Source organism: Vipera berus (genome assembly GCF_964194415.1).
Source record: "Vipera berus genome assembly, chromosome: 10".
Classification (NCBI taxonomy): Eukaryota; Metazoa; Chordata; class Lepidosauria; order Squamata; family Viperidae; genus Vipera; species Vipera berus.
Genome location: NC_138213.1, coordinates 9,571,907 through 9,593,916, shown reverse-complemented (window position 1 = coordinate 9,593,916; position 22,010 = coordinate 9,571,907). Strand labels below are relative to the sequence as shown.

The 22,010-nt window shown below is 43.0% G+C and overlaps 1 protein-coding gene and 1 long non-coding RNA gene across 2 annotated transcripts in view; one reads left to right on the top strand and one right to left on the bottom strand.

The window, feature by feature from the left end:
- The window catches only part of SLC7A10 (solute carrier family 7 member 10), a gene marked incomplete at its 5' end in the record, with an annotated part of 23,808 nt that extends 2,893 nt beyond the window's left edge, over nucleotides 1-20,915 (top strand). Inside the window, 10 exons of the mRNA XM_081335634.1 lie at nucleotides 7,322-7,526; nucleotides 10,819-10,970; nucleotides 12,314-12,439; nucleotides 14,088-14,241; nucleotides 15,067-15,190; nucleotides 15,320-15,423; nucleotides 16,692-16,788; nucleotides 18,314-18,463; nucleotides 19,349-19,526; nucleotides 20,434-20,915. Coding sequence (XP_081191760.1) covers nucleotides 7,322-7,526; nucleotides 10,819-10,970; nucleotides 12,314-12,439; nucleotides 14,088-14,241; nucleotides 15,067-15,190; nucleotides 15,320-15,423; nucleotides 16,692-16,788; nucleotides 18,314-18,463; nucleotides 19,349-19,526; nucleotides 20,434-20,549 — 1,406 coding nt within the window. The 3' untranslated portion in view covers nucleotides 20,550-20,915. The remainder of the gene's footprint in view (nucleotides 1-7,321; nucleotides 7,527-10,818; nucleotides 10,971-12,313; nucleotides 12,440-14,087; nucleotides 14,242-15,066; nucleotides 15,191-15,319; nucleotides 15,424-16,691; nucleotides 16,789-18,313; nucleotides 18,464-19,348; nucleotides 19,527-20,433) is intronic.
- On the bottom strand, nucleotides 16,655-20,484 carry LOC308672590. The gene is made up of 3 exons (XR_014027459.1): nucleotides 19,709-20,484; nucleotides 19,376-19,488; nucleotides 16,655-16,804 (listed from the first exon to the last, which is right to left on the bottom strand). It is a non-coding gene; the product is annotated as an uncharacterized lncRNA (long non-coding RNA).
- Nucleotides 20,916-22,010: the final 1,095 nt, after the last annotated feature.

The window sequence follows — 22,010 nt, the reverse complement described above, 5'->3', positions numbered from 1 at the left end:
TTTGTGATTTGAACCTAGCTCCTCCTGGCTCTGCATGGTTCCTTTCAACTCATCCTGTCTCCCAAGCATGTTGAAGGACGCCTCCTGTCATCCAGAGTCATCTTCCACGCCATGATATCTTGAGTTGTTGGGACTTTTAGTCCCAGTACATACATCCAGAGAACTTCAAGTTGGTAGAAAATCTTATCTAGCCACTGCACCTCACTGCCTTTTGTTTTTGAAGATCTGAGTTTGAAAGTAGTTGGGCACCTTAGGCATTTCCTCTTGGTTCCAAGCCTACTTGAGACAGGAGAACAGAGTTGTGGGACCCAATTTGCCATGGTGGTCTTTACATTGTGATTGCTTGTGGTTTGTGGTGGTTCTGTTTCGACTGTACCCATGATGGAGAAGGACTTTAGGATGTCTGTAATATAAAAAACTTCATTCATCAATAAAGATAATGTGAAACCAGGAAGAGAGGTGCCCAATGGCCATGGTTGTGTGAGAAAAAGCCATTTTTAATTTTCAAAACCTGAAAAGGAAGCACTAGGAAGAAGTGCCTGTGGGATGTGGTCAAAAAGTCAACATGGTGGCAACAACAACAACAACAACAACATAACAACAAAACAACAAACAACAACAAAATGACAACAACAACAACAAACAACAACAACAATATAATGAAGTTGGAAGGGTCCTTGGAGGTCATCTAGTCCAACCCACTGCTCAGGCAGGAAACCCTATACCATTTCAGACAAATGGCTGTCCAGTCTCTTCTTAAAAACTTCCAGTGTTGGAGCATTCACAGCTTCTGGAGGCAGGTTGTTCCACTGGTTAATTGTTCTAACTGTCAGGAAGTTTCTCCTTAGTTCTAGGTTGCTTCTCTCCTTGACTAGTTTCCATCCATTGCTTCTTGTCCTGCTTTCAGGTGCTTTGGAGAATAGCTTGACTCCCTCTTCTTTGGGGCAGCCCCTCAAATATTGGAACACTGCTAGCATGTCACCCCTAGTCCTTCTTTTCACTAAACTAGACAGACACAATTCCTGCAATCGTTCTTCATATGTTTTAGCCTCTTCAGATTCAAGTTTACCTTACAGAGACAGTTTGGTGTTGTGGTTAAGGGATGGGTCTCTAGACACCAGGAGAATGTGTACTAATCCTACCTTACACATGAAAACTGGCCAAGCGACTTTGGGCCACTGCCATTCTCTCAGCCCAACCCTCTTCACAAAGTTGTGGTGGGTAAAATAGAAAGTTGAAGGAAAACTATGTACATTCTCTAACTTGAGCTGTTTATAGAAATTATAATATGTGATAAATGATCTAAAACAAAATCCGCCCGTCGTATTTATGTTACGATGTAGATTATAGCAGGGTTGGGGCCAGGAATATCTGCAGAAGGACCAAGGAAGTTATGTTGTTGGCCCCAACTGCACAATCAAACTCAACATTTTTGTTTACTTGGGTGAAGATAGATACAAAATAAAAAAGGTGGTGCCAACATGACACAGTTTATAGACACCGTATTCAATGTTTGACTCCTCCCATAGACACCCCTGCAATGCCAGTTTTGAAGCATGGCTTCCCTATGAACACCTAGTGCAGTCCTTGATCTGAAGAAGCTATATGTAGCCATTTAGCTCCCATCCACCCCTAAAAGCTCTGCAACTGGTTCATTGTTTTCATGAGCTGACTGGGCATTATGGTTGTTGCAGTTCCAAAATTTGGAGGGTGCTCCTTTTGAGAAGGACGATGCCACCTCAGGGATTGATTGGATGTTGTTTGCAAAACATCGCGTCTCTCAAAACATCTCCGGCTTCCCTCTCTATGGGAAGTCCTCTAAGCATTCTTCATCAGCTCACCTGTATGGTTCCAAAGAGTCAAAAGCAAAAACTGAAATCCACATGAAAAATAATAATGAGCTCTAATTAGAATTTTCCTGGCAAAAGGAAAGAAGAGAACGGACCAACACGCACCACAGTGTTCCTAATTGAGCCCTTGTGGGTACAGAAAACAAGCCACATTACGTTAGCCCACAAAGCGTAGTTTTCAAAGTATTGTTGTGAGTGCATCCACCAGGCTAAGTAAAACAAAAAAAAAACCTCACCACAGGATGGCAACAGATGCCCCCCCCCCGTGGGAATGGTTCTTCTTTGGAGAGACCTGCCCCTTGCAAAGCACCTTGGCCTGCTTTCACTTTCGCTTTGGAGGGAAGCTGTTGCTCTCCTCCTCTTCCTCCCTGCCACAACGGCTTTCTCCTTTCTCCTGCCCAAATTCACCATCACCATACTCTGCAGTATTATATGAGGCTCTTGATCCAAAAGAGGCAACACACTTTTTACTGGTAAACTAGGAATGGCAAGCCGGCACCCTTTTAGAGGTTACTGGCCTACAACTCTCAGCATTCCATAGTGAAGGATGCTAGCAGCCATCGTGCAACATTTTGAGAACTTTAAACTTGTCCTATCATTCCCCAAGTTCAACAGATCTTCTTTGCTGACTTTCCTTCCACCTCAGGTATATAGTTAAGAGATTCTCTAACTTGTATCATTTCTTTTTAAAAAATATATATAGATGATGATGATTAGTTTACCATTTAGCAAGTATTGAAGTCCTCTCAGTAATGTTTCAGTTCACTGTTGACAATTTTCCAGAAGCTAAACAATAGTGTTCCATTTTTGGATGGCCTCCTTCTATTATACCTTGCTAGTTTTCATCATTTTAAAGCACTCTGGAAGAAGGAATCCGTTTTGTGTAGTCCTGTTTCTTTTCCCCAGTGTTTACATCACGAGTCCTTTAGGTTGGAGCAGTGTTTTAAAATAAATAGCAAAATAAATCAAGCGGGGAAGGATAGATTCCAGGGAGATTACCACTGATTTGATGAAAATGGGACGTATTTGTTCACTCTCATTTGTGAGCTGCTGAAAGGTGATCCGATTTCGCTTTGCCAGGCCTGCCTCGGAGATTTGCTTTTCCCATTTGAACTCAAGAAACTCCCGTGCATAACTGTCCAGACTCTGTCCCGCCTTGACTAGCTGTGCAACATTTTTTTTTCAACCACCTAATAAAATGCAAGCCGCAGCACCTAACATTGGCAAGATGAGAACAGCAGGATGTCAGAAAGAGAAGAAAAAGGCAGAGGAGTCGGAAGAAGCTTAAAACACACGTCACAGAACATACGCCTTTCTAACCGAAGAATGAACGATGACCCATAGCAAAAGGAAGGAACTATTTAGGAACTGTCTATAAGCAAAGGGACGCGGTGGCTCAGTGGACGCTGAGCTTGTCGATCAGATGGTCGGCTGTTTGGCGGGTTGAATCCCGAGTGCCGCGTAACAGAGTGAGCGCCTGTTACTCGTCCCAGCTCCTGCCAGCCTAGCAGTTCGAAAGCACGTAAAAATGCAAGTAGAAAAATAGGGACCACTACGGTGGGAAGGTAACAGCGTTCCGTGCGCCTTTGGCGTCTAGTCATGCCGGCCACATGACCACGGAGACGTCCTCGGACAAGCGCTGGCTCTTCGGCTTTGAAATGGAGATGAGCACCGGCCCCTAGAGTCGGAAACGACTAGCACGCATGTGCGGGGGAACCTTTATCTTTACCTTAAACGCAAGCTACTTCTGTTGTCTTTTCCCCAACAAAGTATCACTTGCTGGACTATCTTGCATTTGTTGTAAGTGGCTGTGCTGTATTGGACAATCAGGGATTCTGCGGGAGATCATCTAAGGTCTTCTTCACTTTGGCAGTCTTACAGCAGGTCATGCTGTCAGATGAATGACCGGGTCTGGAATGATTTACAGCGGAATTTCTCAAAGTTGTTGGGAACAAAAAGGGCTTTCTTTAAGATCAAATACATCCAACTGCTGTGTTTGCCAATTCTACCCATAACCACCCATCTTGGCTTTGGAGAACATTATCAAAGTATTTTAGGCAAAAAAGATGTTTGTTTTATTTTTGTTTGTTTCAATAATCAGTAATGGTGAATGTTTCTTTTAAGACATGGAGATATTAAGTTAAATTAAACAAATGGACCAATGTGTCTAAACCTATAGGCTTTATAATGACTGACGAATTTCTCGCCTGCTCAAAATTCCTGATTGTCTGATACGGAGCCTATGGTTTGTCATGGCAAAGAGTGGTTTAGGACAAGCCTAGTTTACAGACTGAAATCATACTATTTTGTATGCTATCTTAGCAGCTTACTTCAACTAAATTTTTATCAACATCAAGCCATAACAAACATTAGATTCCATTTTCCTAAGAATTATATTTAGGAACAGAAAGGTATGTTTATGGTTGTTAATAGTCAACGCCATCTTGATGGCACCTAACCAGTCAATCAATCAACCAATCAAGCAAGCTTATTTAGAAGATGGAAACTTGGCCTCATAATCTCTCAGATTCATATGGAACATAGGTCTTCTTTCTCCTCATTGTTGTTGTTCAAAAGGACTGTTATTCCCCTTGATGTTCCTCAAGAAAATACTAACTTGTTCTTTGTAATATAGTCATGCATCCTGCTAAACCATAACACAGTTTCTTTGTAGGTACCCATGATAAATGGCTTAGCACATAAACCAGGTTATCGAGCCAGTTCAAGATGGCCAAAGGTGCTTTACTCCTTTGATGTGGTGCTATCTCTTTAGCAAGTGAGGGGATTAAATGAAAGATGGTGAACATCTCAGGTTTTTGATACCAATGCTAAGAATTCTTGTAATTTTTCTGTTCACTTTCTTGACATTTGACTTTCTCCTGTTGAGTGGCTCTCAACTGGAAGTTTTCCTTCAGTGAGGAGTTGCTGCCATAGGGACAACAAACAGGTTACAAACAAAATTAGAAAAAGAGATTGCATGATTTTTACTTAGCTTCGACATGATACGCCTCTACTAAAAGACCATCGTTAGGTCAGCCAAGTCTTCTCATGCTTCCTTAACATCTCCTTACATAGTCCATGACCTTGAAAAGAAACATCCGAATCAGTTGGTCCGTGTCTTGTTTTTGTTTTCAGGATCCCACTTATTTCGTATTGCGGCCTTTGCAGTATGCTCTGGAAATGTCAGGTTTTCTCTGACTAGTTTAGCATTCTGACCAAGATGACCGCTTTCCTTTGAGAAAGTTCTTCTGAATGTTAATTAGACTCTTCCTTGGCTGGGTCTAAAGTCTTTGCCAAAAAAGACTTTAGACCCAGCCAAAAAAAAGATTAAAATTCTCTTTCGAACACTTTTCTATGGTCTCTCTGACGTATTTCTAATTGTACATTGGTTTGTTCTTGGGGATAGCAGAAATATTTTCTTATGTTCAGTATTTTCTTATTTATTGCTGACCTATGACCTCTTCAAAAAGCACCAGTGCTTATCGGTCATTTGCAATGGCCATCAACTGTACTTCATAGACAATGGTATAAAACAGGGGTGTCAAACTCGCAATGTCACGTGACGTGTCGCGACGTATGTGACTTTTTTGCCATTACCGGCAATGGGGGGTGCGGTTTTGGCATGATGCATCTGGCCTGCGGGCCGGCAGTTTGACACTCCTGGTATAAAGGATATATACATTTAAGATCACCTACATTTTGATGAACTTGAGCTGTAACATCGGTTACGCAAATCTATTTATGGGACTCTTGACAGGATCTTTTCCATGGTGGCCCCAAAGAAGTTTCATTCCCTTAAGCGAGACTTGGAAACCCAGTTTTCAAGAGCTTTTGAATGGAAGAATGCGCTAACCCTCCACTTATTTTTAAATGGTATTCTCACAATGGCTTAAATTGTCTTGTATAACTGTGCTCCTGATTTTTGAGCTTTTTAAAACATTACTTTAATATTTGGATTTCTTAGACATTTTAGTTTTAAGGATTCAAGTTTTAGGGAGTGGTGGCTTGGTGTTCCCATATGATATTTGTTTATTCTTCTTCAAATAGTGTAGAAATAGTGGTCTTTGGAAACACTGTTTTTTTTTATTTGCACTAAGCAAAAGATGAATAGGTCGCCAGCATAATCCTATTCTCATCTCTAACACGCTGAAGGGGAAATAATTCAGCCTAACACTTGCATATAACTGAGGGTCTAACGTGGAGTATGCAAAGATAATGTCTAAGACATCTGAAGTTGCCAAGTTTCAGAAGGCTGTTGTTGGCACTAATGATGACCAAGAACAGATGCAGCCGTAAAATGAGATAAGCATAATAGGCTGCACATTACACTAAGAGGCAGACAACCTTTTGGTAGCTCTACCCACAGAGGGTTTATTTCTTTTTGACACATGATGGTAGAACATGTCACTAGAGGTTTTTCAACTAATCTGGCCTGCTGTCATGTGTGAATTTGTCCAACAAAATCCTGTAAGGAAGTGAAATTGGAAGTTGATCCTCCCTTGTGTCAAACTCAAGGGCTGATGATGGCACAAGACAGAATTAATAGAATAACTGAGTTGGAAGGGACCTTAAAGGTCCCAAAGTCCAGCCCTCTGCTCAAGCAGGAGATCCTATACCATTTCAGACAAATGGTTGTCCAATCTCTTCTTAAATAACCTCCAGTGGTGGAGCATTCACAACTTCTGGAGGCAAGCTGTTCCACAAGTTCATTGTTCTCACTGTTAGGAAATTTCTCCTTAATTCTACGTTGCTTCTCTCCTTGATTAGTTTCCATCCATTGTTTCTTGTCTTGCCTTCTGGTGCTTTGGAGAATAATTTGATCCCCTCTTCTTTGTGGCAGCCCTTCAAATATTGGAACACTGCTATCATGTCACCTCTACTCCTTCTTTAACTAAAAAAAGGTAAAGGTAAAGGTTCCCCCGCACATGTGTGCTAGTCGTTTCCAACTCTAGGGGCCGGTGCTCATCTCCGTTTCAAAGCTGAAGAGCCAGCGCTTGTCCGAGGACGTCTCCGTGGTCATGTGGCCGGCATGACTAGACGCCAAAGGCGCACGGAACGCTGTTACCTTCCCACCGGAGTGGTCCCTATTTTCCTACTTGCATTTTTACGTGCTTTCGAACTGCTAGGTTGGCAGAAGCTGGGACGAGTAACAGGCGCTCACTCTGCTACGCGGCACTTGTGATTCGACCCGCCAAACTGCCAACCTTCCGATCGACAAGCTCAGCGTCCTAACCCACTGAGCCACCGCGTCCCTTTTCCTTCTTTAACTAGACATACCCAATTCCTGCAACCGTTCTTCATCTGCTATTGTTTTCTCTGCTGGAGTGTAGATGTCATTGACACCTTCCAAGATGGTCTTCTGTCCAAGTATTGCCCATATTTTTCAAGGTCAGCCAAGGTCTATTTGATGCTGTCTCTTGGTGCAAATTGTGAATATTAACCACATCTTTTCATCTTTTTGTCTCTTTTAGGTAATATTATTGGTTCTGGCATCTTTATTTCACCCAAAGGAGTTCTTGAGCATTCTGGATCAGTGGGACTCGCACTCATAATATGGATTCTTGGTGGTGGGATCTCAGCACTTGGGTCTCTCTGTTACGCTGAATTAGGAGTTACCATCCCTAAATCAGGAGGCGACTACTCCTACGTCACTGACATTTTCGGTGGATTAGCTGGGTAAGTGTGACTTCAGGATAAGGGTGGGTAGCAATGTTGTCATGAGCCGTGAATTTTATTTCATTAGTTCTTCCCACAGAGCAGATCTGTGTAATATTTCTGATACAAAACTAGGAACTGACTTGAGATTGAGTCCTCATTTGACCTTGGAATCCACTGGTTGCTTCAAACATCTCCTCCCCAAACAATCTTTTTCATGGGGTTATTGTCATAGGAACAAAATTAGGGAAGACCCCCCACACACACATGCACCTTAGGTTTGCAGGAAAAAAAGGAAAGGTGAAAATGAAATAAACACATTGCAGTGTCTTATATATTGTGTCCTCTGTTGATTTTCTTAAAAGATTCATATAGGTAGGAGAAAAGCTGACAGAGCTGGGGAGAGGTGGAGTTAAGTAAGTCACTAGCCTGGAATCATTATGTTCCTACAAATAGTCCTAGTCCAACCCCTCTTGAATTCCGTTGACCCTTATCTGGTGCAAATCTACTACTGAAGTTTAGTTGAGTAGATTCTAGAGTACAGGTTTGTGCAATAAATCTTCTGAACTGCCATTTAACGTATGGCCTGATTCATTGTGCCCAATAATATGGCAAAAAAACTGGCAAGCCTTTACTCTGTGTAGAGGTACCTGTAAGAGGGAGCAGTCATATTTGAACCATTCCTCTCTTCTTTCAAACGTAAATTCCAATTTCACAGTAACTTTTTGAGGGACCCCCAGATCAGGGCTCTCCAGCCGAGGACCCAGGCTTTAAACCTAACTTATTATGGCCCATGATTCAGTGGCATCCCCAGCCATCTGTTTATAAAGGAAGAACATTTATTGAAGGCCTGACTGATGGACTGTGCAAGATTGCTACAGCAGAGTTGGAGTGCTGGTATTGTGCAGACAAGCAGAAAACATCTGCATACAGATTGGATTTTGAGGGGGAGGGTGGGCAGGTCTGTGCTGATAGATAAGCAGGAGCCAACTTGTATTTATAGGGGCACAATAAGCCAGATTGCCTTTGGGGAAGATGGCTTGCAAGCTCCAGGATTAAATGACAAACGCCTACAAAAAGGAAGGTTTTATTCCTGCAACATCTGATAAATTCCAAAGCTCAGGCCTGTCTAGAAATCAATGTTTATTGCAGCAAAGGAAGGAAGAGAATCAGGAGTTTTAAATGGAGATTATAAAAACTGAAATCTGCAGCATTTGGAAATTCAGCTTTATGGAGGAATTAACACATCCTTCAGCCAGCCATAATTCAAATGGGAGATCCCTTAATCTTGCCTTTCTTTACAGGGCCCTGTTTTTATTGCAGTGCAGGGCTCAATCTATTTTCAGCGAGAGCCACAGTGCTCTTGGGGTACGCAAGCATTTGCTCCTAGTTAAATGGGCTCTGCAGCTTTTTAAAACACTTCAAAATATAAATTATTTTTTCAAAACTCGAAAGAAGCAGTACAGAGAAACGTGGGCCCTAATAAAATGGGAAAACTTTGTAACTGAGCTCAGAAAATGTGTAACTTGGGGACAAATATGTTAACGTTAGGAGACTCGATCCAGGTTCGAGGAATAATAAATGAAAAAGTGGTGGTTTACCCCCTGTGTTTATTATTCATGGGTTGCTGCCTCTGAATAAGGAAGTTCCACTAATATTAACAGATTTGAATTGGTGTAAGCTTTTTGTTGTTGTTGTTGTTGTTGTTGTTAACAGCCTACTAACTCACCGGCCCTCAGCTTCAATCTTACAGAATAATAAATGAATGAAGGTGAATATACATGTCCCGGGATAGTGTTGCAGGATCCAATCTGGGTTGGTCATGGGACCAGAGTTTTAATCTTCTGAGCATTCGGAAGGCCATCCTTCCGAACTTCTCTCTAGCCACTGGAGGAGAAGAAAAGGGGTTCCAGCACAAGTCCAAAAACTCCGAAGACAAACCTCTGGTCCTGGTGACCAACTCAGAGTGGATCCTGCAGAATAACAGAATTGGAAGGGACCTCAGAGGTCTTCTAGTCCAACCCCCTGCTCAAGCAGGAAACCCTATAGCATTTCAGACAATCTTACAACAGCAAATTCCCGAAGTGAAATGCAGATTCCCCCACCCCACCCCTGTAATGGACAATGGAAGGAATACTTTAACCATGTTTGCCCAAGTATTAGGGCAAATATGGCAATAATTGGAAATGTAGGAATTTCTTATCAATAACCACAAGCACGTAACCTATCCAGACAAATGATCCAGTTGCAACAACAGGCACCGGCAGAGGAAAAAGAGGTCAAGGGGTTGCTGCAGAATCCACTGGAGTTGGACAGCTAATGTATACAAATTAATCATAATACCATCTATTTTTCCGTCTATAAGACACGCCCTTGTCTAAGATGCTCTGGCAGGCGAGTTTCTCCATGCTGGTCTGAGCTGAGCTGGCAAATCCAGAAGTTCAGACGGCCGACGGTCTTGCCCCCTCCCGTTAGTGGCAAGCCCACAGGGGCTTGACCCCTGCACCAGGCGGCATGGCAACCCACGCAGGCATGCCCTGGGCTACGGAGGTTACCATTATTTTCTCATGTATAAGATGCTGCACTTGTATAAGATGCACCTGATTTTTGAACAGGGTGTTTGCAGGGAAAAAAAAAGCGTCTTATACATGGAAAAATATGGTAATAATTGCAGGACCAAAGCTCTGCTCCTTTTGTGAACATTGTGGCACATGCAACAAAAGGGTTGGGTTGTTGACTATGATGTTGCAACACTACATTACCTCTCCCATTTGCTCCCCAGTCCAGTGGTCTCCAGTGGATAATCCCTGTTACTCAGTCCTAGCAAATGATGTCTTCCTGATGCCTTTTGAGAACATGTTCCTAACGTGTTGTTCTGCCATGTTATTTTTCAGTAGCATTATGGAATATTCATTTAACCATGCCGGTGGGATGATAGTGTCAGGCATGAAGAACCACAACAGCATGCTAAGTTGCAGTTAAGAAGAGTTATTGCTCAAGCCTATACACAAAAATCTAGTCAACTAAATTCAACACTAAAATGATCTAGGTAGGAGTCAGTGGAATTCAAGAGGGGTTGGAATTAGAGCCTTTGTGGGAACGTAAGAATTCTAGGCTGATGGCTTGTTTAACTCTGCCCCTGGTTCTGCCTCCCCTTCTCCTTCAGAGAGTAGATTGAAGTCAGATGAGAAGCAGGATACTCCTCTACTCCTTTCCCCTCAAATATCTCTCTATAACCCTTGGCCTATACATGCTTTTGTGCCCAGCAGTCTTGTTTGAACAAGAGATCTTGAATTGTTTCCGTTGGTTGCAGGTTTCTACTGCTATGGAGTGCAGTCCTTATCATGTACCCAACCAGCCTGGCTGTCATTGCACTGACTTTTTCTAACTATGTGCTACAGCCAGTTTTTCCCAATTGCATCCCGCCCTACAAAGCTTCACGAGTCCTCTCCATGGTGTGTTTGTGTAAGTATGGATTGATCATTGGTTTTCTTTGTCTTGTAAGACTCTGATTGGGCTCAGGGCTATCAATAGCCCTGCCTTTCTCTGAAATGGGGATGCAAAACACACCTCCGCCTGTTGGCATATGGGTAGCCCTTGACTTGCAACCACAACTGGGGCAAAAATGTCCCTTGCTAAGCAATACGGTCGTTTGGTGAGTCAAGCCCAGTTTTACGGGTTTTTTTGCCGCGGTTGTTAAAGGAATTGCTGCAGTTGTTAATCACACTGTCGTTAAGCAAATCAGGCTTCCCCTTCCCCCCACCCCTTAGCTTTGCTCATCAGAAGATGGCTGGAAAGGTGTGCGGATGGTGGTCACGTGACCTGAGGATGCTGCAAAGCTTGTAAACACATGCCAAGCACCCAGATTTTGATCCTATGACCATGCGGATGCTGCAACAGTTATAATGCAAGGAATGGTCATAAGACACATTTTTGGTGCCCTGTAACTTCAGATGGTGGCTAAAAGAATGGTTGTAAGTTGGGGACAACCTGTATTAAGTCCTGGCAATGGAAGCATCTTGAAAGAGGAGCCTTTTGTTCTGCAAGTACTTTGAGGTGACATTTCAGAATTGAACTGGACTTTCTGAGGGATGATATTGGATGGGCATCATAGAAGGTGGATATTTTATCACCTCTCCCAGCGTCCCACAGGGGATGGGGGAGCACAAAGAGACTCTTGTGGTTCATGATAAAATTACAATGTTTTCTAAAGTGCTCTCCTGAGCTGCAGGCAGGGAACCGGGCCACTCTTTTGTAATGTACTAAGTAACCCTGGAGTAGCTGGATCCTTTTGGAATACTGGACTTTAAAAGCGCTAAGTATACCTATTCATGCACACCCCTTTATCTGTTCTTCCAGTCTTCCCAAAAGAGATTAACAAGTTTGACCTTACCCACCGTGGTTAGATAGACATGTCATTGGCCACGCCCTTTGTTGAAAACAAAACTGAAAGATTTCCATGGAAACGGGGGAGAAAAGCATAATGACATGAGATACGAAAAACCTTATTTATCTTTGCAATCATGTTAAGGTCATAATTAGAAATACACAGTGATGCTCAAGCCTGTAACATTGATGTTGCTTTTGCTGAGATGTATTTGCAGGGGAGTAAAAAAAAATCATAGTGGCAGCCTGTGGCTGTGGGACCAAAACCACCCTCCCTATTTTACATGTATTTACATAAAAGGCGGGGTTTCAACCATGTAATTGTAGCTGCCATCTTGACTTTTTTTTTTACTCCTCCCTGTAGATACCCCTCTTTTTTGCTTTCCATTTTGAGGAACTGAACTCTGCTTTCTGATCTCTAGCACTGTTGACTTGGGTGAACAGCTCCAGCGTTCGGTGGGCCACACGAATCCAGGACATCTTCACAGCAGGAAAACTCTTGGCTTTGGGTCTTATCATAACTGTTGGCTTTGTGCAAATCTTCAAAGGTACTGATACAAAAACCCTGGTGTTTAAATGGTCTTCTGCATGAAATTCAACACTTTTTAGAAAACTCCCGCATCCCACTGTTTTTCTAGTGAGTGATATGTTAGATGTTTTGTGCCAGCCATGGCAGTTCCCCAAAAAGGTCATCAGATGGGAGCAAAGAGGCTTCTTTGCTCCCACTGGTGGGTCAGGGGTCCCCGGCCCCTGCAGCCCCATTGGTGAGAGTTTTATGGTAAGGGAGGGGCTGAGACCCCCCATAAAAACCTCTGCTCAGGGGCTGCTCTCTCTCTGTTCTCTTTTGTTCTCTCTTCTGCTTGCTTGCTCGCCTATCCATGAGCTCAACCCAGGCATGGATGCCTCCATGCCAGGGAACTCTTTCTATTTACTTTATCGTTAAATAAAGCTTTGAATGATTGCATTCCTGCGTGATGCCTTTTACTTGGAAGCACCTTAACGAAACATCGACCTCGTGAGACCATCTCACATGATATTTGAAAACATCTGTGATAAGCTTCATGGTGGGCTCCAAGGCTTGCCTTGGGCAGTGAATTTCAGATGTAATTAACAGTTGGGAGCCATTTATGTCCCCAGTGCACTATCTGCTGATCATTCTACCTTCATTTCCACAAAAGGGACAGGACAATTGGGTGATGTTTGATAAAATACTTTTTTTGGAGGATGTCCCAAAGGTGTTTTTTTCAAAAGGCAACTGGACTTTGTTTTCCCCTGAAGATGTTTCACTTCTCATTCAAGAAACTTCTTCAGTTCTGTGAAGAAGCTTCTTGGATGGGAAGCGAAACATCTTTAAGGAAAAGTGAAGTCCAGTTGCTTTTTGAAAAAAGGCACTTTTGGGACAACCATGACCTGGATGACTGAGAATCCCCATAAACATTTTTTTTGGCGGCTATGACAGCATTTCCCTGACTTTAGCTGGTCTTGGAAGGGCTAAGTTGGATCTAAGATTGTTGGTTGATAGAAACTCACCATCAATCCCAGGGTGATGGACTAGACTAGGAAGTGAAAAGAGGAAAACCACTTTTATATTGTCACCAACATGCTGCAAAGAACATGGATGTTTGCCCATAAAATCACCAGAGTTTAATTTGGCTCCACAAGAGTAAAAATGAGGGTAGAGGATTGCCAAGAGATTTGAATTGACTACGGGGCATGAAAGTTTTATTTTAGAGTTTCCCCCCCAAATGATTTGATTCCAGAGAGTTTCGCTCTAGAAAAAAACAACGGGAGATTAGAAAAAGTAAGTAGTGCTTTTCATCACTGGAGAAAGGAATCCATCTTCTTTTGTGATGATGCTTCTCCAGATGTTTCTCCTTTCTCCAGCAGTGAGAAAGGCTCTTCAAGAGTTCCTTGTTTGTATGGGAAGGTGTAAAATGGTTGTGTCCAGAGGCAATAACGGTGCCTTCTCTTGTAGCCATTCCCTCACTGTTCTGTGTGCTAGAATCAAAAACTCAACAGGATAGCCGGGGCTCCATTATGTGAACCCTATCCTTTTTTTCATGTGATATACATTAAAAAGGGATGGGACTTCAATCACACAGGACCAGCTGCCATCTTGATTTCTTTTGACCCTACAGTACATTATGTGTTTGTGTGAACTGACGGTGCCCTCGCTAAAGTCTGCTCTCCTTATAGGAAACTATGAACCGTTAATTCCAAGCAATGCATTCAGCTTCTGGATGACCCCATCTGTGGGACACTTGGCGCTAGCCTTTCTCCAAGGTTCCTTTGCATTCAGTGGGTGGAATTTCCTAAATTATGTGACAGAAGAACTGGTTGAGCCACGCAGGTAAGTGTTTCTATGCACTTTGGTCAAGGTTTGGCCAAACGGTTGTCCTTCTGCATCATTGGATCCCAGTGAGTGGCTTCCTTCTGGCTTGGGGAAAGAAGGTGAGATGATGCCAATAGGAAGAGAGGGAAGAAGTAGACAAGATGGGAAGGCTTAGAACAGGGGTGTCCAACCTCGGCAATTTTAAGACCTGTGTACTTCAACTCCAACCCAACATGGCGGGCTGGGGAATTTGCAGAGTTGGAAGTCCACTGGTCTTAAAGTTGCTAGTTGAAATCCACAGTCCACGTTAAAGTCTGGGAATAGAAGTCCACAAGTCTTAAAATTCCCAAGGTTGGACATGCCTGGCTTAGAATAGCTGGGCAGGCAATTGTGCTGCTAAGAACAAGCCTGTTCTGCTATCTTCTAACCAAGGCAAATGTTCAGCATCTGGGTTTTCAATGTTCACTATACTTAATCAGACTGGCACCTTAAAATTGACCAGCTACCAGGCTTCTAGGGAATATGATCAACGATGGTAAAGTATTTACTGATTTTACCTACTGTTAGCCATCCACTGAGCTGCAGCAACATTAGAAAGAGGAGATAGAAATTATTCTAGAAGAATGCCAATCTGTGCTTTGGCTGTTCACCTTTTTCTGCACGTACATGATGGTTGTGATTTGGCTTAACATTCATGCAACTTGCGGTTGCATACAATTTGTTCACATTATACCTAATTTGCCTGTTGACCATAATCCATGTCCACGTTGGGTTTTGCTTCTCAGGCCTTGCTTATCAATGCTTATCAAGCTCCCCCCCCCTCGTTTTTGTTTTGGAAATTAGGAATCTACCCCGTGCCATATTCATCTCCATTCCCCTGGTGACCTTTGTATACACCTTCACCAATATTGCTTATTTCACGGCCATGTCACCCCAAGAACTCCTTTCTTCCAATGCTGTGGCGGTAGTAAGTAAAACACACCCTGGGATTTGACTTGAGGTTGGGATTCGTTGAAGGGAATCGTTTTGCTTTCTGTTTGGTGCGTTGCAATTTATGTTTCGTTTCCATCCCTCCTCCTGCCTTTTGTTACTTTAGACATTTGGTGAGAAGTTACTGGGCTATTTTTCCTGGGTTATGCCAGTGTCTGTGGCATTGTCTACATTTGGAGGAATAAATGGATACCTTTTTACCTCCTCAAGGTTAGATAAAGTACGATTTATTTGTTTGCTTATTTTTCCTGAGCATTTTTTTTAATTTTATTTATTTTTGGGAAGAGGGAGGGGAAAGATCTCTGCTTTCCTAGCTGGAATGTTTTGGTGAGTTTTGGGACATGGCACTCTTAATATACTTAGTTAGCCGTGCAAGTTGCCATGTTCATGTTCTGCCATCCAGTCGCAAGTAGTCTTCATGGAGTCTCCATGCAGTTAAGATGTTAGGACAATATGAATGTAAGATTGCATGTGCTGTCCCGATAAGGTGATGCCAAAAGTTTGGAGCCATTTTGAAAAGAAATTTGATAAATTTAAGGAGGTTAAGATCATCATCAGCTAATAATCAGCATAGTATGAGGAGATGAGCAGGCAGTGAATGGCTTTATATTCAGCATCATATATATTACCAGTTGGCTAGTAACTGTGCTAACATGAACGGGCGAGTGGTACTGTTTGTGTGAACTGTTCAGAGCAAAATCTTTGGGGCAAGTGGTAGATCAGCATGTTTGATTAGATTTTAATTTTGTTTTGATCCACTTCTTTTGAAAACAGTGTAATAGAATATTAATCTTATGGGCATGCAGTGAGTGATATCATGTACAGTACATCTTATCATATCACTAATTATGTGGATTTTATAATTCCATCTCAATCATATTATGTGACATCACTCTGGTTTTTAACAGACTGAACATTCAAATCCCATTCATTCATTCTTGGGGAACTTGGATTTTGGACTAACCATTCTTGGTAGCAATTGTATTAGAGAGTTTGTGAAGATAAAACAGGAGAAGGGCGGAGGGGGGGGGTGTCCAGAAATTCAACAAACCTGGGAGAAACATCACATGACTGAGAACCATCTAGAAATCATTGGTTTTTCTTGTCCTCTTTACTCATCCCAATGTTTTAAAGTATATTAAGCCAACATCTATGTTCTCCTCTTCCACTTTATCCATGAAACAGTGGAGTGGCTACCCAAAGCTGAAACCCATCACACCTGGAAAATACCAGAATGTGGGAAGAAAATGTCCCTCTAAACAGAACACTGGAGGTGTGAAATAGCCATTTTTGTCACTTGCCACTCTTAAGTAGCAGACTGAATCTTTCCCCCCCCCCCAACTATTCAATATTCCCCATTGGGTTTCAGTATCTTCCACTAAGAAAGTTAAACTATGTGTTTGTTGAAAGGGCCTAAAATAAAACAGGCTTGGGACTGTTATTTTTCCTCTTCTTCTTCTTCTTCTTTCTTTTTCTAGGCTGTGTTTCTCTGGTGCCCGAGAGGGTCACTTACCGAGTCTCTTGGCCATGATCCATGTCAAACACTGCACCCCAATTCCGGCTCTCCTTGTCTGCGTAGGTGTTTTGGTTCCTCTGGAATGTGTTAACATCGCTAATCAAAATGCTTTTGATTTCACTGAATACCAAATACATCTTGTAAGATCAGCCACGTTGAGCTCAGTAGTAGCCAAAGTGTAGTTGTATTACTCCAGTGCAGCGGCTCCCAACCTTTTCTATATCCCGCACCCCTAGAATGCTTCTGGTATATTCTCGCGGCCCTTACAAAAATTCAAAATAATGGCAACAAATTATGCATATTACGCTATAATTTTGAAAACCCAAGTTTTCGCACCCCCTGGAATATCGTCTTGAACCCCCAGTTGGGAGCCCTGCTCTAGTGCAACCAAAATCACAAGATAGAATGAAGAGGCAGCTTCAGGTTGCAGATGTTGAAAGCCAAGCGCTCCCAAAGCAGCTGAGGAAAGAATGAAAGAGAGTGTGGACATAAACAATCAAGAAATAGGATAGGACTCCACTGGCAGCTAATCTTATAAATAGCAATTTATTATTGTATGCTGCCCAGCCGTATTTTTGGCTTCCTTTAGTAACATTATTATCAAGACGTGGTGGCGCAGTGGTTAGAATGCAGTACTGCAGGCTACTTCTGCTGACTGTTGGCTGCCAGCAGTTCAGCAGTTCAATCCTGACCAGCCCAAGGTTGACTCAGCCTTCCATCCTTCCAAGGTCGGTAAAATGAAGACCCAGATTGTCGGGGGCTGACTCTGTAAATCACTTAGAGGGGGCTGTAAAGCACTGTGAAGCGGTATGTAAATCTAAGTGCTATTGCTATTGCTAAGATATAAAATAGAAAAGAAAGAAAGTGTATACACATATAGTTTTTCATCTGTAATATCTCTTTAGCCAGTTTGAGTCTAGTTGTTGCTCTGTCATCCTTGCAATAGCTTAAGCCACGGGTTTCCAATCTCGGCAATTTTAAGACTTGTGAACTTCATCTTGGTGGAGCAGTGGGCTAATGCCTCCTTAAGTAACACCAGCTGCCTGCAATTAGTGCAGGTTCGCATCCCACCAGGCTCAAGGTCGACTCAGCCTTCCATCCTTCCGAGGTAGGTAAAATGAGGGCCCAGGTTGTTGGGGGCAATAAGCTGACTTTGTAATAATGCCGCTTGGGGAGGGGGGGCGAAAGCCCTAATAAGCAGGCATATACATAGAATGAAGGCTATTGCTAAGCACATTGATTTGTGCTTTAGATTGTAAGCCGCCCTGAGTCTTCGGAGAAGGGCGGGATATTAATGGGATTTTTTAAAAAAAAATCTCCCAAAATTCCCCTGGCTGGCTGGGGAATTCTGGGCAGGCTGAGGAATTCTAGGAGTTGAAGTCCACAAGTTTTAAAGTTGCCAACGTTGGAAACCCCTGGCTTAAGCTATTTGAATGGATAAGCTTCTCCTACTAATCCTTGTATTGTGTACCCAATCCTCCTTTGAAATCTGCATTTTTAACTTGAGGAAGTTTTTGCCTTTGTTTTCTTCCAGAAATTCTCCCTTTAAAGAACACCCCCCCTCCTTTTTCTCTCCCTCCCCAGTGCCTGGCTACTGTGGTCATCATGCTGGTTGGAGACACCTACACCTTAATTAACTATGTGTCCTTCATCAACTACCTCTGCTACGGAGTGACAATAATAGGCCTGCTTGTGCTACGATGGAAGAAGCCTCTGATCTTCAGACCCATCAAGGTGAAACATAGTGGGGCAGCCTGAGTTTTCTTCTGCTCTTTGCCCTCGACTTGCAAGCGTTCATTTAGCGACCGCTTGAAGTTAGAACGGCACTGAACGGAACGACTTGCCACCGATCCTCACATTTATAACCATCACTTGTTAAACAGCTTGGAAGCTCTGAGGTCAAATTACTCCAGCTTGTACCTGCCAGATTGTTAGGTATGCTCAGGAACTAAGAAAAAAAACACAACACAGAAATGAGCTTGCGTTCCTGATCCTGGTGACCTTTATGAGTAGGACTACACAGTCTCCGTCATCTCCAGATCTACATGCTTATGGCCGTGTTGGCCAAGGATATCAATGTATGTGTGTGTGTGTGGGGGGGTGTTGTCTAGGGGGTGTGGCATTTGGATTTGCCAAGGCTGAAGCTCCTGGTGATCTAGCTCAGACATGTCAAACACAAGGCCCCGGGGGCCGGATCCGGCCCGTGAAGTGGTTTCATGTGGCCCGCGAAGCCATCCTGGCAACAGTGAGGGAACAGCCCCCACTGCCTTGGCCCTGGCCCAGAGACCCTCCTTCTGCCAGAGACCCTCAGATCTGTCCCACTCCTGCCCAGGACCCCATAGGCACCCTTGATGCGAACGATGTAGAGCTGGCCACGCCCACCCAGCAGGCCACACGCACTCTAGCCACGCCCACCCAGTAGGCCACGCCCACCCAGTAGGCCACGTCCACCTGGCCCCTTGAGGGCAACCGCAATGCTGATGCGGCCCTCAATGAAATTGAGTTTGACACCCCTGATCTAGCTGAGTCCATAGTGATGGTCCAATGGTGTCTTATCAGCACGAAGGGAATTAGGGCAGAAACGATAAGTCTCTGTACCGATATTTTGTTTCCTCTTAGGTAAACCTCCTGGTTCCAATCACTTACCTGATCTTTTGGGCCTTTCTCTTAATCTTCAGTTTCTATTCGGAGCCAGTGGTCTGTGGCATTGGGCTGGTTATCATGTTAACTGGAGTGCCAGTGTTTTTTCTTGGAGTGTACTGGAAAAACAAACCAAAGTGTGTAAATAGAATCACAGGTAAGAAAAAAAAAAAAAGAAAACAGCCTTGGAGGCAGCACCCGGTATACCTATTGATTACAAGATAATCCACTCCTTAACTCAAGGTTGGTTGCACAGGTAGTGCCTCATAGGACTATTATTACAGGTGTGCAGGAATCTGCCTTAGGCAAGATCAGAAAGGAAAGACCCCATCTCATTACCTGATTATCCTAATCAGAGGAGTTTATAAATTGATGAAGGGCCTGCTTCTAAAAGACTTACGGGCCTTCAAAGTTCATGTTCACGTTGTGGCAACATCTCTCCAAAAGCTAGTTTTGAGGAGAAGGGTGGAAGAGAGCGAGGTCTCCATTTCTTGCATAGTCCAGAACAATCTGGGAGAGACAAAATGCTGAATTAAAATTTGGGCCAGGTCCAAATGTCTAATCTTACATTTGAGGCATGGGACTGAATTCTTGGATCCTCTGTTATGAAAAGCAGATGTTGAGAAGAAGGACTAGGGCTGTCGTTATAGCAGTGTTCCAATATTTGAGGGGCTGCCCCAAAGAAGAGGGAGTCAACCTATTCTTCAAAGCACCTGAAGGCAGGACAAGAAGCAACGGATGGAAACTAATCAAGGAGAGAAGCAACCTAGAACTAAGGAGAAATTTCCTAACAGTGAGAACAATTTAATCAGTGGAACAACTTGCCTCCAGAAGTTGGGGTGCTCCATCACTGGAAGCTTTTAAGAAGAGATTGGACAATCATTTTGTCTGCAATGTTATAAGGTTTCCTGCCTGAGCAGGGGGCTAGACTAGAAGATCTCCAAGGTCCCTTCCAACTGTTTTTGTGTTATTCCTTTGTTGAGTTGAAATGCCTTCCCAGTTAATAATGCCCACTCTAGTCTCAAAAATAGTATGATAACCCAGCTCTTTGATCTTTTTTTCAGAATCTTTAACCCACTGGGGCCAGAAGATCTGTTTTGTTGTCTACCCTCAGAAGGGATCTCCTGAAGATGATCTACCTTTCACCGATTATCCTTCTCAAGAAGTCAAAAGACCTTAAAAAAACAATTATACTTTTTACATAATAAGTAGATTTTGTTTACATTATGGCATTTTTTCGCTGGAGGAGGAAAAGAACCTTGATTTGGGTTTTTTTGGATTTTTTTTTAAGAAATGAGGACCGTCATTTGGACAACTCTAGGAGACACCTAAATGCGTTTAGCTCTTTTTTTTCCTGAAAAGGAGGAAAATAAAAGTAAAGTGAGCTAGTGGGTTGTTTTTTGTGATGCATTTTACGTGCAAGTTGAGATTACCAGGTATAAAAAAATATTGCTACCAACCACCTGTTACGAAACTCATAAAAGCTGTTGTAAAGCTTCTGCAAAGTTTCAAACGGAGGACCCCTCTTCTTGTTCTGTCTCTTCTCTGTAAATCAAACACATCTTTAAGGCAACACCATGGCTGGTTATTCCTGCTTTATACAGTACTTCAGTGGTTCTCAATGTTTTTTTCACCATGGACCCCCTTTAAATACCTTTTGTGGCCACGGACCAACAAGACGTAACTCAAGATTTAAACTGTAACATTTCTTCAAGCCTTCCGGGGGGGGGGGCTGTGATGACACCGCCCCCCACCCCACCCCCAGGGTCTATGGACCACAGGTTGAAAACCACTGCAGTACTTCATACCAGGCCACACTTGGAAAACTGTGTCCAGTTGTATCACCACGATAAAAAAAAGAAGTTGAGGCTTTAGAAAGAGCACAGAGAAGAGCAACAATGATGACGAGGGGGGGGGGGTCTGAAGGCTAAATCATACAATGAATGATTGCAAGAACTGGGTATGCCTAGTCTAAAGAAGAGAAGGATTACACAGTTGGTCCTTTTGCCAGCTTCTGGCAATTTTTAAATTACCATCATCACTGCATGATATGCCCATATCACCATGCAAAATTGTACAATATATCCAGTACCTGAAAAACATTACTAAACCTTTTCTCCCGTGGTGGGATTCAAATAGGTGAACAACCGGTTCTCTGTGTGGATGCCACTTCCGGATGTCTGTTCTGGGCCAGGGCAACCAAAAATTAGCTACCGATTCTGCCGAAGTGGTGCGAACTGGCTGAATCCCACCACTGCTTTTCTCCTTTTGTATAGTTATTTGCTCCATCTTTTAATTCAGAATTACTTTTGAAGATCCCTGGGGGGGTGGGGTTGGCATCCAAGGATTTTACACGTAGTACACAGGCTATAAAGCCTCCAATTTTGTACCTTGGGGAGGAAGGCAAAAGTTGACAGTTTACAACTGTCCATTAGTGCATGAAAAAGAGAGAGAGAGAGAGAGAGCACAAATTTGCAGGATAAACATAACCCAATTTATATAACCAAGAGTTTGACCATTCTTTAAAGACCAGCATCCTTGCATTTGCTGAGTTTTTCTCTGATGAACACCAGAAAAACCTCCTAAGACAGTTCACAGAACTCACAAGGCAAAACCAGAAATGCTTTAAACCTTCTCAACA